Genomic DNA, 14,772 nt, shown 5'->3' with positions numbered 1-14,772 from the left:
TCCATAGACTGGAGCCATGACAGTTAAAGCAGTGTCAAACTGCATTATTTCTGCAGTGCAGATTAAACCTGTGTTAAGTGGGCATGTGAAAACTATGTTAGCATACTTTTTTTGGGGGGGGGGGATGTCAAAAGCTTTCAGTAGGAGTGATAAAGCTTTTATCAGTCTTATGAGAATTATCCCAAGATGATCAGTTCTGAAAGCCCATTTGCTTTCATTCTTATTGCACGGAAATGATGCTGTGTTGTTTCTTAGAGACAATGTCTGGACTTTTCATTAGAATAGTTTTACTCAGGTAAAGAAAAAAAATACTCTGTTTAGTGTTATTCTGGGGAATTTAACTTAAGAGAGTATTTTAAAGAAAATTCTCCATAACATCAATTGAAACAGTAGGTCACCCTCTGGGGATGTTGCAAAGCATTATTTCCTGTGCAGCCAATTCTGATCAATGGACCAATGAGGGAATTAGATGTTGGTTTTCTATTTCCATTTTGTGCCCAAGACCAGTTTGCTAATCCTAATGATAACCTTCCCTGTAGTAGCACCCTAAGGAATATATTTAAAGTATCTGTTGACAGTAACATTCCTTTTCTGTTCATATAATATCAATGTGCCAAATGAGGCAAGGCATTGGAATGGCTCACCTGTCATCCTGCACTTCTGCTGACCTACTTCAGCTTTCTTTGCCCCACAGCTCTGCAGCAATTAAACAGTTTAATAGGCGGTAGGTATGGAACTTTATTCACAGTGGTGCAACATCATAGTCTTACGCTATTTCAGTGCACCATCTCCACTTTCATCTATGCCAAGCCATATTCCTGTGTGTTTTAAGGCATCAGGCTGCTAACATGTGAGAATTGAACATGATTGATCAAGGCTACTTTTGTAGGCTTCTGAGATACTCCTTATTTTAAGATGTCCACTAGTTTGTCAAGAATAGTTAAAAGGCTTGTACAAAAGCAGCAATATACTATGAGTGATATGTAAAGATGCAGATTTCTTTCATACTGTGCTGAGAAGCAGCCTGGTAGAGAGAAAACTGTGGTGACATGATTGCCCTGTTTAAATATCTAAAGGCTGCCACAGAGAAGAGCGTGCAGGTTTGTTCTCTGCTGCTCCAGAAGGGAGGACTAGGCTTGATGTTTTTAAGTTATAGGAGGATAGATTTTGATTGAACATCAGAAGAAACTTCTTGACAGTAATAGCTATTTGACAATGGAACTGATTACTTAGAAGGATGATGGGGTCTCTTTCTCTGCATGTCTCCAAAGAAGACTAGACAGCTGCCTGCTGGGGATGCTGTAGCTGGATTTCATGCACTGAGCTGGGGATTGGACTCTGTGACCTATGGGGCCCCAGATCACACCTTCATTACAGTACTGGTTGAAAATGGACACCATGGCCCGTTACAAACGGGCCTTAAAGTGCGCGCTCCATGCGTGCTAGGGTTAGAAAGGGGCGTCCTTTCCAGATGCCCCCAATCCTAGCACGCGCGGAGCACGCACAAAATGGCGGTGCCGTTCCACAAGGCCGCCGCCATTACGACTTCACGACCGCACCATCTCTATACGGGGCGGCGCAGATGTGACATCGTCATGCCGCACCAGGGTGCATAGTGCACCTCTTCCCCATCCTCAAAAGGAGCTCCGAAACGGAGCTCCTTTTGCCATTTGCGTTGCTGGGCGCAGCCTTCAGACGGCTGCGCCCAGCGACGCAGAAGAGAAAGGGTCCAAGCGGCCCCTTTCTCCTCCTCCCCGCTGCCACGGGGTGTCCTTGGGGCTTGAAGCCCCAAGGACACCCCTTTCCAGGCTGCGGGGAAGGGGCCTTTTGTCACTTCCCTGCAGCCTGGAAAGCGGCGGATCGGGGCCTCAGCGGCTGCCGCTCTGGCTACTGAGGCCCCGATCTGGCTGGGAAAGGGGCGGGTGCAGGCCACTGCTTTTCGGCGGTCTGTAACCCGCCCCTGTAGTGCACTCTGAATCATACTAGATGCATTGAGTTGTAGCCAATTGGCACTGTCCACTGGCGGAATGGATTCCCCAACAATTTGCATGCACCGATTCTGCTTCACGGGCTTGGAAGACCTTCTGGTGTACATTTGAAGAACAGCACTAAATGTTACCTATGGTTATGAGTTACGTCTCTGAGAAGTCTAAAACAGGGGATGCAGTTGCAGTCATTTTTGGCAGGCTTTGTTGCTTTATTTAGTCATTGAATGCATATCCCATGTTTCTCCCAGAATGAGATCCAAGTGGCTTCACAAGGGCAACTGATTGGTCACTAAACTAATGTGGTTCTCCTTATGTTCTTAATTTATGTTTGGTTTTTACAAAATGGCCATCATAGGCAATTGCTTTAGATGAGGTGGACAGCAGGCTTCATGTGGCCCTCAGGGCTCAAACCATTTTTGCCCTCAAAAGTCCTCTGGGGGCATAGGAACATTTTCACCACTTTTTTGGTCAGCCTGGGCCAATTTAGGCCCAGGAGAGGCCTTTTTCCAAAATAGGAATTGAGGCTTGTGGTTTCTGAAGATAGAAACCTGTAGTTTTTAAAGGTAGAAACCTAAAGATAAATTTTCTGTTGCTAAAAACACCTCTTCTGTGCCTTAAATATCCTGAGGAGGGGGGAATATAGTAGGGTATTTGGATGCAAAATAATGCAGGGGATGCAACCCTCCAAGGTCTCTTGCAGTGGCCTAATGGGACCCCTCAGCCTCCCACAATTGCTCAGCTCTGTTTTAGATGTCAACTTGATATTATTTTTCACCAATACAGTCAGTATGCTGAAATAAGAGTGTATGATGTAAGCCATATATACATTTTCTTAATTGAATGGTAATTACAAATGTTGGCAATGTTTTTCTTTTGCAGGGAAGTTGATCAGGATTCTGATGGCCATATCAGCTTCAAAGAGTTTGAATCCGCAATGAACTATGGACAGGAAAATTTCTCAGAATTGCCTTTCACTTAAGGTATATTTCCTCATGAAAATGGCCAAATATTATTTCCCTGTTTTCCTAAACATATAGAGCATATTCCTTCAGAAATTTTTAAAAATAAATTCAATTACACATGATGCTCTACAAATGCCATCTATTGAAATTTTCCATGGAATGTACTGTGTGTTTTAATGTAGATTCTGTTTTACCACTCTATTCTGGTTTTCTAATTTGTCTTCCTTGTTTTCCTTTTCCTGACAATGTTGTTCATGTGAACCAATTTTAACAAAATGATACACCTTGCTCATCCTGTATGAAAGTGGAAAAAGGAAAGTTTTTTAAAAGTTCCAGTAATCATATTCTTAAAGAATTTGAGCACATGCAACTGGAGAATGGGGTCTTTTCAATATTCTGTTAGCATTTCATTCATTTTAGTTAATTATACTATGCTTTATAAACAATTTTCACAGCATCTTACTGGAAGAATGAAATACAGTCAGCTCGCCACATTCGCTAGCTGTCCCAAACATGAGAGAAGGGACCAATGAAGCTTGCGCGCAAGCCCTTCCCACCTCTTCCAATGTCTGGGACAGCTTGGGAACAGCTTGCACATGGGCTCCTCTGGCTCCTCCGATCGCGAATAACCAAATTCGTGAATGTCATGTCTGTGAATGTGAAGGGCTGATTGTATAAGTCCATGTTAGTAGCATTATTTAGGAAATATATTTGTGTGCCATCTTTAATATCAAGGAGTGTTTTAAGCTGCATACCTATGTACACTTACAAGTAGAGTTGCCATATTTCTCTACTATAAATTGGGACAAAATGTAGGACAAAATATAGGACAATTGTAGGATAAAATTTAGCCCAAAATGTAGGACATGTAAGGTCCTCCCTTTTTCTTAAATGTCCTACTTTTTGGGCTAAATTTTATCCTACAATTTTCCTATATTTTGGTCTAAATTTTGTCTTACATTTTGACCCGGTTTATAGGAGAGAATTATGGCAACCCTACTTACAAGGGAATACACTCTACAGAAATCAGGGAATCCTAGGCTGTGTTCCCTCCTCATTGGTGGCTTCATCGTGATGGAATTCCAGCCAAAGGAGGGCAAGGGGGCCTAAGCAAGAGTTTGAATTTTGGGATGGCAAGGCAATGTAAGGAAGAGTTCAGTATCCAGTAATACCAGTGTGGAGAAAGAGAAGTCCTCAGCATACTGTTGGACTGCAACTTCCACCATTCCTTATCAAAGCTCAGTGGGATAGTAAGGCAAAATAAAGTTCAGCAGGCTCCAGTGGGTTCAAAGTCTGACAGGACTGTGAACAGCTCTGTGTGGAGCTCTGGTTCAGGACTTTTACAAGCAGGCTCAAATTTTGTTTTAGCAACAAGAAAATCTCAGTTTGAGATCTAAAGGAGTCTTCAGCTTGATCTTGATTATTAGCTCTGTCTCTGCTACTTCCTTGCCCATAACCCTTTGCTGCTCTCTGTATTGTATTTGCTGTCTTCTTTCCTTCTTTATTGGGTTATGTATTTTTTTAATTGTCTCTGTACAATTTGTATATGGTATTGCAAGGATGAAGGGTGGCTTAAACAAATTACTAAAATAAACTGTTGCTTAACTCTATCTTATTCCTGGCATTTTGTGATTTCTTCAACTTCGTTAGAGTCTTGTTATCTAAATAGCCTCTCCAGATCCCTTTACCATATGAATTCAAGATAACATTTGCCTTATGAGGATATGAACAAGGTGAAAGTTAGAATCAAACTAATTTTAAACAGGATTCAGTCATACAGTATGACCTTTAATTTCACCTTCTTTCAGCCTGTCAGTTATTTACTGCCAACTCACTTTTGCAAGTCAATAACAATTAAAATTACAGTACTCTTTTGCTCACTGTACTCAAAGGAAAACAGTGGGTTAGACCTATTTCAGCCAGGTTTCAGGCCAGGGAACTGTACTGAAATAGCCTTGATTGCTCTAACTAGTAAAAAAAATAAAACACGGGGGAGGGGGATAAAGGTCCTGAATTTGTTTGCAAAGGGATCTTGAGCACCTTTGTGACTAACTGTGCAAAAAAAGTTGTGGCATGAGTTTTCATAGACTTGGTCTTCTTCCTCAGAGGCATGAACTGTTCACTCCATGCATCTGAGGAGGTAGACCAAGTCTATGAAAGCTCATGCTACAACTTATTTTATGGTTAGTCTCAAAGGTGCTGGAAGATCCCTTTGCATATTGATATTCCAAACTAACACAACCATGTCTCTGAATTCTAAATTTGTTTGTTATTTATCAGAGTCTAGAGCCAGTTTTGTTTAGTTTTCCAAGTATTGCCTTTCCTAGACAGGGTTAACTTAGCCATAGAAGTCCAAGCATTAGTAGCCTCGCAGTTAGACTATTGTAATGTATTCTAAATGGCACTGTTCTTGAAGATGGCTGAGAAGATATAAGTAGTGCAAAATGCAACAGCTAGACTGCTGACCAAAATACCACATGGAAACCATGTAACACCAGTTTTAATGGAATTGAACTGGCTAGCTTTACACTTCCAGTCTGAAGGCAAGGTTCTGGTGATAAAATGTAACCTCTAAAACAGCTTGGGATCATGATACTTTAAGGAACAGTTCACACTGTTTGTCTGTCTGTCAGTCTGGCCTGCCTGCCTGCTTATCTATCTGTCCGCCCAGGGACTGAGGTCTACAGAAGATACTGTCTTCTGCGTCCCATAGATAGGGGCAATGAAAGGATGTTTAAGAGGACTTCTCTACAGTGGTGCCACGATGGTGAAATAACCTCCTCTTACAGGCTTGATTGTTGTCAACACTTGTATCCTTCCAATGCCATGTGGAATAAAGATGATTCCTTATGAAAGCCTCTGTAGCCAAATCTGCAAATATGCATGGTTTTAAATTGTGGTGGACTATTCTACCACTTTTAAACTATCTTATTTTAACTTGTTAATTTTCTTAACTTGTTTAATTTTAGTCTGTTTAAATTATTCTTACTGTTTTAAATTGTTTTACCTTATTTAAATTGATTTTATTATATGTTGCCCCAAGATCTTTGGATATTGTATGGGATACTATTAATCAATGGGGTGGTGGTGATCTTTACAGAGTAAAGATCCAATCCATAATAGTTCTTCTTGTGGCACTGAAATGGATGGAGACATCCAGGAATATTTGGGGGAGTGAATAGAGTTTCAAGCAGTTAAACCTGTGGCCTAGTTTCTTTCACACTAGTGACTGCAATACGACATATCTTTTATGGGTATGAGATATGAGGATAGGTATCAGCAGAACATGGGGAATATGCAACAAAATGATATAATAAATTCACTTGATATATATCTCAGTATGGATGTACGAATATGAATCACCTTATTGTTCTAAATGTGAGATATTAATGCCAGTTTAACAAACTAAAGGTTCATTAGGAAATTTATAAAGTATTAATGAAACAACATGAACACTCACTTATATCCACAAAAATGAGAAAAATATCTAGGTCAAGAGATTTCAGCAGAGTCCTCAAAATGGATCTAGAAGAATGTTCCCTTGGACACCTGATGTTTATAAAGAGGGATATTTTATAAGATGATGAAGTAATCGTCAATTTGCAGTGAGTTATAAATGTGAGCAAAAAGGTATCCAGTGAAGAAGACAGATAAAGGTGGGTCTGGAAATTAGTATTTAAGTTGGAAAATGTTGGGAACACTGTAAGTGGTGTTGTGTGTCTTCTAGTCATTTTCAACTTGTGGTGGCCTTAAGGTAAACCTACCACAGGATTTTCTTGGCAAGATTTGTTCAGAGGGCTTTGGCTTCTTCCAAGGCTGAGAGAGTGTTACTGGACAAGGTCACCCAGTGGGTTTTCATGGCTGAGCGGGGATTCAAACTCTAATCTCCAGTCTCGTAGTCCAACATACCAGTAGCTATACCATCCTGACCCCCAACAGTCTGAGTAGGAAAGGATATATAAAGTTATAAGTCATTGAAAGTGATTACCAAATGAATACAATAGTAACACAAGTGACCATTTGAGTAAGAGTTTGGTTTTTTTTACAATTTAAAATGTGCTCTTCAAAAGAACACTCTTGAAATATATTTTCTTCTCAACCACTACCAATATTCATTCTTGGTTAAGTAAAAATTCAGTGAAGTAAGTATAGAGAGGTTCTCTCTCAAGTTTTTTTATTTCCCTTTCTCTTCTGTCTGTACAAATCCTGCTGAACTCAGAAGTAGCTGGTAAATAAAGTTGAGAAAGTGCTTCCTCTTGAGTGTACAGTACTTCCTTCATTGGCTGGACTATTTCATAGACTTATAGGTTTGGAAGGGTTATAAGGGCCATCTAATCCAGCCCCTGCCCTGCCATGCAGGAATACACAACTAAACCACCCCTGAAAGATGCCCAACCATCCTCTGTTTAAAGACTTCTAAATATGGAAAGTCCATCAACTGTATGATGAGACAATTTAGTTCAGGACGATGAACATTTATCCTAATGTTCATGGACTCTCTGCTCTAATACATTTCTGCCAGAGCACAAGGAATATGGATTTTGTGTTAGGGCTTTATTTGAAGTCAGGGGATAAGGTCAGATGTTGTTGATCTGAAACCCAACAGTACCCACTCGCCTCACCAATGGGGAAGAATGCTGGGATTTGCAATTCTACAACATTTGTGAAACCATTTTCGACTTTACAGAAATTAAGGGATCTGGTACATTTCAGGGACCAAATTGCTCTAGATCCTTTGAGTATTTATAGTGCTGGCCTGTCGCTGAACATTGATATTCACTAGTGCTCTAGTCAGTTTCCAATATGATTCTGTTCCAACAGTCTTAAAATGTCATTTGGGAAAGCAATACTTCTGATAGCTATAATTGTCCAAACCAAATTGTAATTTTTGCTTATGTTATGTTATGGACCAGAAACAAGTATCACCAACTAATCCAGTAGTAGAATTCAAAGAGTACTCCAGGACATGCTTGGACACCTTCTAGAAAACTACCGTAAGCCTTAGTGGTACATGTCTATCACATGTTTGGCCATAGGAAATACGTAGAGAAATCACACACACTCCCCTCAGGACATACCAGAGAACACGCCTGCCACTGGAGAGAATGAATCAGCTTCTGGTTGAGAGATTTTGGCAGAAGACTGTCATTGTTTACTGAAGTTGTATTCTAAGTAGTATTGTTGGCTTGACAGACACTTCAACCGAAGCTTCACAGCTCTTTACTGTTAAATGGGATGTGAAGTTTGACACCGAAGGAAGATATTCAGTGAAGAATCCCAAACATTAAAGATTCAGAACTTGTCATAAAGCTTCCATACGAATTGCTGTGACATTGCACTGTTGTATACTTCAGAGCAGCTCAGGTTCCAGAAAATTATTGTTACCTCCAGATCTGAATGACATCACTTTTTATTGAAATGGCAGCTTGCCATCTTTCACTTGAATGAATTACTTAAGCCATTTCTTACAGTATAGCTATGGACATGGGCCTTCATACCATGGTTCATTTGCCCTGCTACCACCTCTAAATATTTTCCATTTTCAGCATATATAGCAGCTTTATTTTAAGCATAAATAACAGACATTCCACTGGAAAAGCCTTGACTTAACGTCCGCCCACCCCAGACAAGAACACCAAGAGCGTTATATCCAGATACTTAGAAACAAGAACTTCAAGAATTTCTCCTTTTAAATTCACTTCTTGATGTAAGGCTAGCCCTTAAGCAAGAACTAATGAAACCCATCTGAATAAGAACTGCTTTTCTAGAACATTTGACCTAGGGGTTGAATATATGAATTTTTAAAAATAAGACCACATCTGTGGAGTATCTTTTCTCCTTCCATCTTCATTTCCTTTACTTATTTTTTTCCTGGTTGGAAGTGACAAGGCACATGCTATTCGGCTAAAAAAAGCTTGTTGTTAAAAGTTTGCTTCTGATCTTAAGATAGTTCTTGATTAGAAACACACATGCCTGACAGATAGTGTTTTAAAAAAACCAAGGTAGTAAGTTGTCTCCCCAGCTTTATCACTGGGCTCATGGTACAAAAAATATTTTAAAACCCTTCTGTATCATAGGGGAATGGCACATTTGCTGCCAAAATGTGGCACAAGTAGAAAGTTCAGTGTGGGTAAATGCAGTGGTAATATGTACCTTACCAGCTTCTGAGGGGGAATCCAATACAGCTCTCCCATACAAGAATTTACCAACCCCTGTGTAGACAACTATGAGCTTGATGAATCAGTGGATTTGCTTACTATAGAGACATGTTCCAAAATGTGTGCCAAAATGAAGTTTTAAAAATTGTTACATAATAGAAAAAGCAATGACTAGAAAGAAGCTCATTACGTATTTGCTCAGTTTTCTTTTAGGAGAACTGACACGCCAGCACAAATGTAATTGGGCTTATTTTAAAATCCTCTTGATGATACTTCGGTTTGCCTTATGGGACTGCAGATAGAAAACTAGCATCTGGTGTTGCAGGCTGCTGGGGATTTGCACCATATTATGGGTAATAACTCGACTGTAAATAAACAAAATGAATAATTAAATGAGTATTAAGGTGGCCTGAATGATAACAAGTTTTCTTTTTTAAAAATCGGAACTAATGCTGTCTTTTGTTTCACAACAGTGCATTCTGGGTTGTTTGTGAGCAAGCCTCCTTACCTATACAGATGCAGAGCAGGATGTTGTCTGTGCTGAAGACTTAAAATGGAATCAGTCAGAACAGTCGGGCTTATACTGTCAAGTGGATTAGAGCAGAGCTAGAGGAAGATGGAATGGGAACTACTAGCAGATCTCTGGGGGATTTGTCATAGATCAGTAAGGGTATCTGATCCCAATTCTGTTCTAGTAACAATAACAAAATTGCATCCCTCTCATCTTGAATTCTGCTCCTAAATTGGAGGTGGGCAACTGCAGTGGGTCTCGGGAACAATTTTCCTGTCCTTGAAGAACATCCAGAAACTGCACATACTGGCAGAAACACCCCCAAAAGAAAATCAAAAACGACTGTAAATCCACTTCTGTTTTTTTTTTTTAAAAAATAGATACTTTTGGCAGTTAAATAAAAAGGCTCCTGTGGAAGCCTGTTTAAAAGGTGAGGTAAATCACATTTTATTGGGGGGCAAATAAAGAGAAAAGGTAGTCTCTGATGTATCTGAAGGGGTAAAGTGCTACAAAAACAGCCTTGGCCTGCACTTTGCCCATTGCTCTGCTCAGTGGAAGGGAATTTTGGTTAGTAACTGGAAGTAGATTTTTGTGTAGAAGTCTCTACTAAGCTCTGGTAGTCAGAACAAATTTATTTAATTCTAAGGTTTTATTTCTTGCACCAGGTTCCAGTTGGTGGATCTCAAGTTTCTAGTAAATCAAAAGTATATCCCACAACCCTGAGTTCTGCCCAAATTGTGTGTGTGCCTTCGTGCCTTCACGAGGTTTCTTTGGCAAGGAGACGGTTTGCTATGGCCTTCCTGTGAAATTTAGTCTACATCACCTAATATTCCTTGGCGATACCCATATCCAAGTACTAAGTAGACCTGACCCTGCTAAGTTTCCAAGGGCAGATGTAATATGATGCCTTTGGGGTACTTAGTCATACTCCACTCTGGATTACCTTCATTCCTTTAAGGGGAGCCCAGTATAATTATGATATAATTACTGAGTATAATTATAATTATGATTATTATATTTATATCTCATCTTTCTTCCAAAAATGGCACACAAGAAGGCTAACAAGTATACAAAAGCAGCAAAAAAAGTATAAATACAAGGTGATTAAAAAAGAATGATACAAAAGTCAAGCTGTTCTTATTCAATTTTGCACCATTTTTAATTGTTATTTTAAAAAACTTTTTTTTTATAAAAGTTAAGAATATTGAAATTCATTAAAGGACTATATACACATACCTTAAATTAGAAATCTACCACATGGAGATTTCTTGGCAAGATTTATTCATTGGCAATTTGCCATTCCCTCCTCTGATACTGAAAGAGTACGACTTGCACAAGATCACCCACTAGGTTTCCATAGCTGAGTGGGGATTTGAACCTTGGTCTCTCAGAGTCCTGAGAGCTAGTGTGGCATAGTGGTTTCAGTGCTGGAGTATGACTCTGGAGACCAGGGTTCAATTCCCTACTTGGCCATGAAAGCCATTGGGTGACCTTGGGCAAGTCACATACTCTCAGCCTCAGGGGAAGGCAATGGCAAACCTCTTCTGAACAACTTTTGTCAAGAAAACCTCATGATAGGTTCACCTATGGGTCGCATTAAGTCGGAAATGACTTGAAGGCACACTTCCCAGAGTCCTCGTCCAATACTCAAACCACTATACCAAACTGGTTCACAAGATAAAATAAAAGTGTTTTATTGTGAAGCAAGGGCACTCTAGAGCTAGTCAGAGTGAGTCAACTATCTCAGACTTCTGATACTGGGGGGCAACAGTGGCATCCACTGATTTCCACTTCAGAGGTGTGGTGAAGCCACTCGGAGTTATACACCACACTTCAAAGGATTTATTCAAGGTCCTGAGCCTTGTAGCTTAGACAAGGGTTCAGCAACTTGGACAGCTTTTTAAATGTTTGGAATAAAACTCAGAGTGGGCATGGTACATATCTGACCCACTGTCTAAGATGTTACTCTTGGAACAAAAAGGGGTGTCCCCTCTTGGAAGTCAGAGCAGCAAATACCACGTAGCCTTGTCTTTAACCCCCTAAATCAAGGGTATGCGGGATACAGCCTATAATAGCCCTCCCATTAGTCTCCTAAAGACCATAAAACCCCTCCTAAATATTATTCATTTTAATGCAGCAGCATTTGTGGGCAAATTGTGCCTGACAATCACACAGAAAATCCTCCAAATGTCTGAAAATACACAAAAATTCTCCAATGCACCCAACTTACTCAGCTCTCCCACTACTTCAAACAACTTCTATTTTCTTCTGCAGTCCCCCCTCAAAATGGTGATAGAAACTGATGCTAACCCATTTCCTATCACCATTTTGATAAGGACTACAAACAGTTATATATGGTTTTGAAGAAGGATTTTCAGCAGGTGTTGCTTGTTACCTGGTTGCATGTCAAGCAACACCTGCTGAATTTTCCTCTTCTGTACAACTGTTAAAAGTACAGGGGCCCTTCTAGGTCACACATTGGCAACCCTAAGAAGTATTTAGGCTTGCTATGTAGGAGTCCTTGTTCCCAAAGCCCACCCCTGCCCCTAACAAACTTGCTGTCTCAGGTATGTTGATGATGCCATTTTGTCAAGTGCCAGTCCAGTCAGATTGCCTAATGGGGAAGATGAGCTGTTTTGTCATTTGCCTCCAGAAGCAACATATCTTGAGTCAGCCCAGCTGTGCCATATCTAACTATGTCAGCCATTATAACTGGTACTTTGAGACAAAATTTCCCTCAACATTAGCATAGTGGACTTAACATATTGACTATATATAGCTCTCAACATTCTCATCACATCTGTATCTTTACCTTCTTTCAAGGAACTCTGGAGAGGCTTCAGTGTGTTTTCCCCCATTTGATCCACATAACAGGCCTGTAAAGTGAAACAAAATCACATGGAAATCATCATGGCTTGGAAGAAATTTGAGGTCAAATCTCCTTGTTACAACTATCTAATCACTACACAACATTGTCTTTCACAAAATGTTTGGTGAGAATAATAGAATGGATGACAGTGAACAAACTGAAGCTTAATTGAAACAAGACAGAGATGCTTTTGCTCATTTGAAAAGTAGACCAAGAAAGAGGTTTTCAGACTGTGCTAGATGGGATTATTGTCCCCTTGAAAAGATAAATTAGCAGTTTTGGGATATTCCTGGATTTCTGCAGTGGCAAGGAGTGCTTCTGCACAGTTAAAGCTAGTGCATCAACTTTCTCTGTCAGCGCAACTGCTGGGGTCCAACAACCACTGTCAGCAACTCAAACGAGTCCTGGGGTTAAATCAGACCCATGTAGCAGAACTGGCAATTTCCAGAAGCTGAAGCGTGGCTCCAAAGTCCAATTGGGATGACAGCAACTTGATGTCTTCCAGGAACTGCAGCAATGCAGGAACCTCCGGGGACACACAGTAAACTGATGCTGTAGCTTCTTCTGATAAACCACCAGAGAAACAGAGTCCCCAAAGTGCTCTTTATTCACAGTGCTATTCTACAAATCCAGATCTCTAAAACTCCAAAACATACCAATCCAACTCCTACTTCAAACCCACAAGCTATCCCTTGCAACCCCTGGGTTTATATAGTCTCCAGACCATGTGGTCTCCCAAACCCAGTGAGTTCAGGTGTGTAACCATGTCATGTGTCTCCTGTGCAATCCAGACACATGTTTCATCATCCATGGCTACGTGCACTTGGACACTGGAGTGTCCTTGAGCCAATGAGCTTCAGCTGTGCTGATCAGCCTTGCCACTCTGCTGAATGCTCATGGCCAAACACACACACATCAAGCATTTCCCTGTGTGCTGTGTTTTAACCCTTCAAATCCCTGACATTCTCCACCCCTGAAAGTCATGAACAAAACTCACAACATGCAAGAAACACAGGGAACTAAGAGCGCATAGACATAGTTTTCACATATGTTAAAAGGTTGGAGGACATATCAGACAATGACCGCCATTATAGTCAATACAATTTGCAAAATGCATCCTCCCTGTCTTGCTTGTCTGTCTGAGGTGCCCCCAGATGTTGCACTGGACAGCACCCCCCCCCATGGGACACAGTGCTGCCCCCATTTTGTGTATGTGTATGCATGCATGTATAGATGATGATAGAAGGTACATACAGGACCAACCCTACCATTATGAAGAGTGAGGCAATTGCCTCAGATAGCAAGTACTAGAAAATGGCAGCAAGGTGTTGAAGGGAAACACTATTATTCATACATACAACCTGTCTTGCACACACACACCCTTAAACTCTTCTGCTGCCTATATATATGACAGGGGATGTTGTCCAATTGCTAATTTTGAAGAAAGATTCAGTTTCCAATCTAGTGGCTTTGGTATATGGAATATGATGGGGGCTTCATCCTGCTCTTTGTCTAAAAGAAATGTCTTACTTAGCCCAATCCTAGTATTTACATAGATCAGTGGGGTAGAGAAACACTTGTCTTTCCACCCATCCTTGTTTACCCATGTGGAGTATTTAGTTAAGGCATCCCAGTTGATGGAGTGCTCTTTTGTATTGGAGCCTGGAGCCTTGAGGTGGGTTTCTGTCAGGGTTTCAAGGTAGGTGTCAGGGTTTCAAGCAAAGAAGTGCTGCCTCTGTATTCAAGTATACTCCAGGCTATTCTGGACAAAGTACTCTCTTTGTGTCCTCTCTTTCCCCTGCCCTTCACTATTATGAGCTTGAGATCAAGGAAATACAGACCAGTGTGCTGCACCCTCTGATCTTCTGGGGGCAGTTGTTGTCTTTCCATGTGTTACCGGCATTGGTACCCCTCCTCTTTTGATATCAGAACTGCAACAAAATACAGACTAAATGGCCCTTCTATGACCCTGCGGTGGACACCATTGTTAGGATGCCTCCATCACATGTAGGTTAGCACTAGGAGTCACTTGGGCTCTGTTTTTTGGGACACTCTAGAAGAAGTGAGAAATGCCAACAAGGGGATAACGCCAAGGAGTCAATGACTCAGGTAGCCCTGGGCGCTAGTCCTCCTTGCCTCAGAAATGTGTGCCCATCACTCACATTCACACCACAATGTCACCACCTTGGAAAATTGACTTCAAAGTGATCCAAACCCATTTCAAAAAAGGGTTTTTGAACCCTTTCAATGCCTTGAATTGGCCTTTTTCAATGCCTTGGATTTT

The 14,772-nt window shown here is 40.8% G+C and overlaps 1 protein-coding gene across 4 annotated transcripts in view; it reads left to right on the top strand.

The window, feature by feature from the left end:
* Positions 1–4,549, top strand: part of EFCAB11 (EF-hand calcium binding domain 11) — a 65,343-nt gene extending 60,794 nt beyond the window's left edge. For all 4 annotated transcript variants that reach the window (XM_042468918.1, XM_042468738.1, XM_042468827.1 and 1 more), the window contains exon 6: positions 2,868–4,549. In XM_042468918.1, the coding sequence (XP_042324852.1) occupies positions 2,868–2,967 (100 nt within the window). In that variant the 3' untranslated portion in view covers positions 2,968–4,549. The remainder of the gene's footprint in view (positions 1–2,867) is intronic.
* Positions 4,550–14,772: the final 10,223 nt, after the last annotated feature.

This window comes from Sceloporus undulatus, chromosome 1, assembly GCF_019175285.1.
Source record: "Sceloporus undulatus isolate JIND9_A2432 ecotype Alabama chromosome 1, SceUnd_v1.1, whole genome shotgun sequence".
In the NCBI taxonomy this organism is placed as follows: Eukaryota; Metazoa; Chordata; class Lepidosauria; order Squamata; family Phrynosomatidae; genus Sceloporus; species Sceloporus undulatus.
Note: the sequence above shows the minus strand (reverse complement) of the source record. Positions and strands in the feature narration are given on the sequence as shown.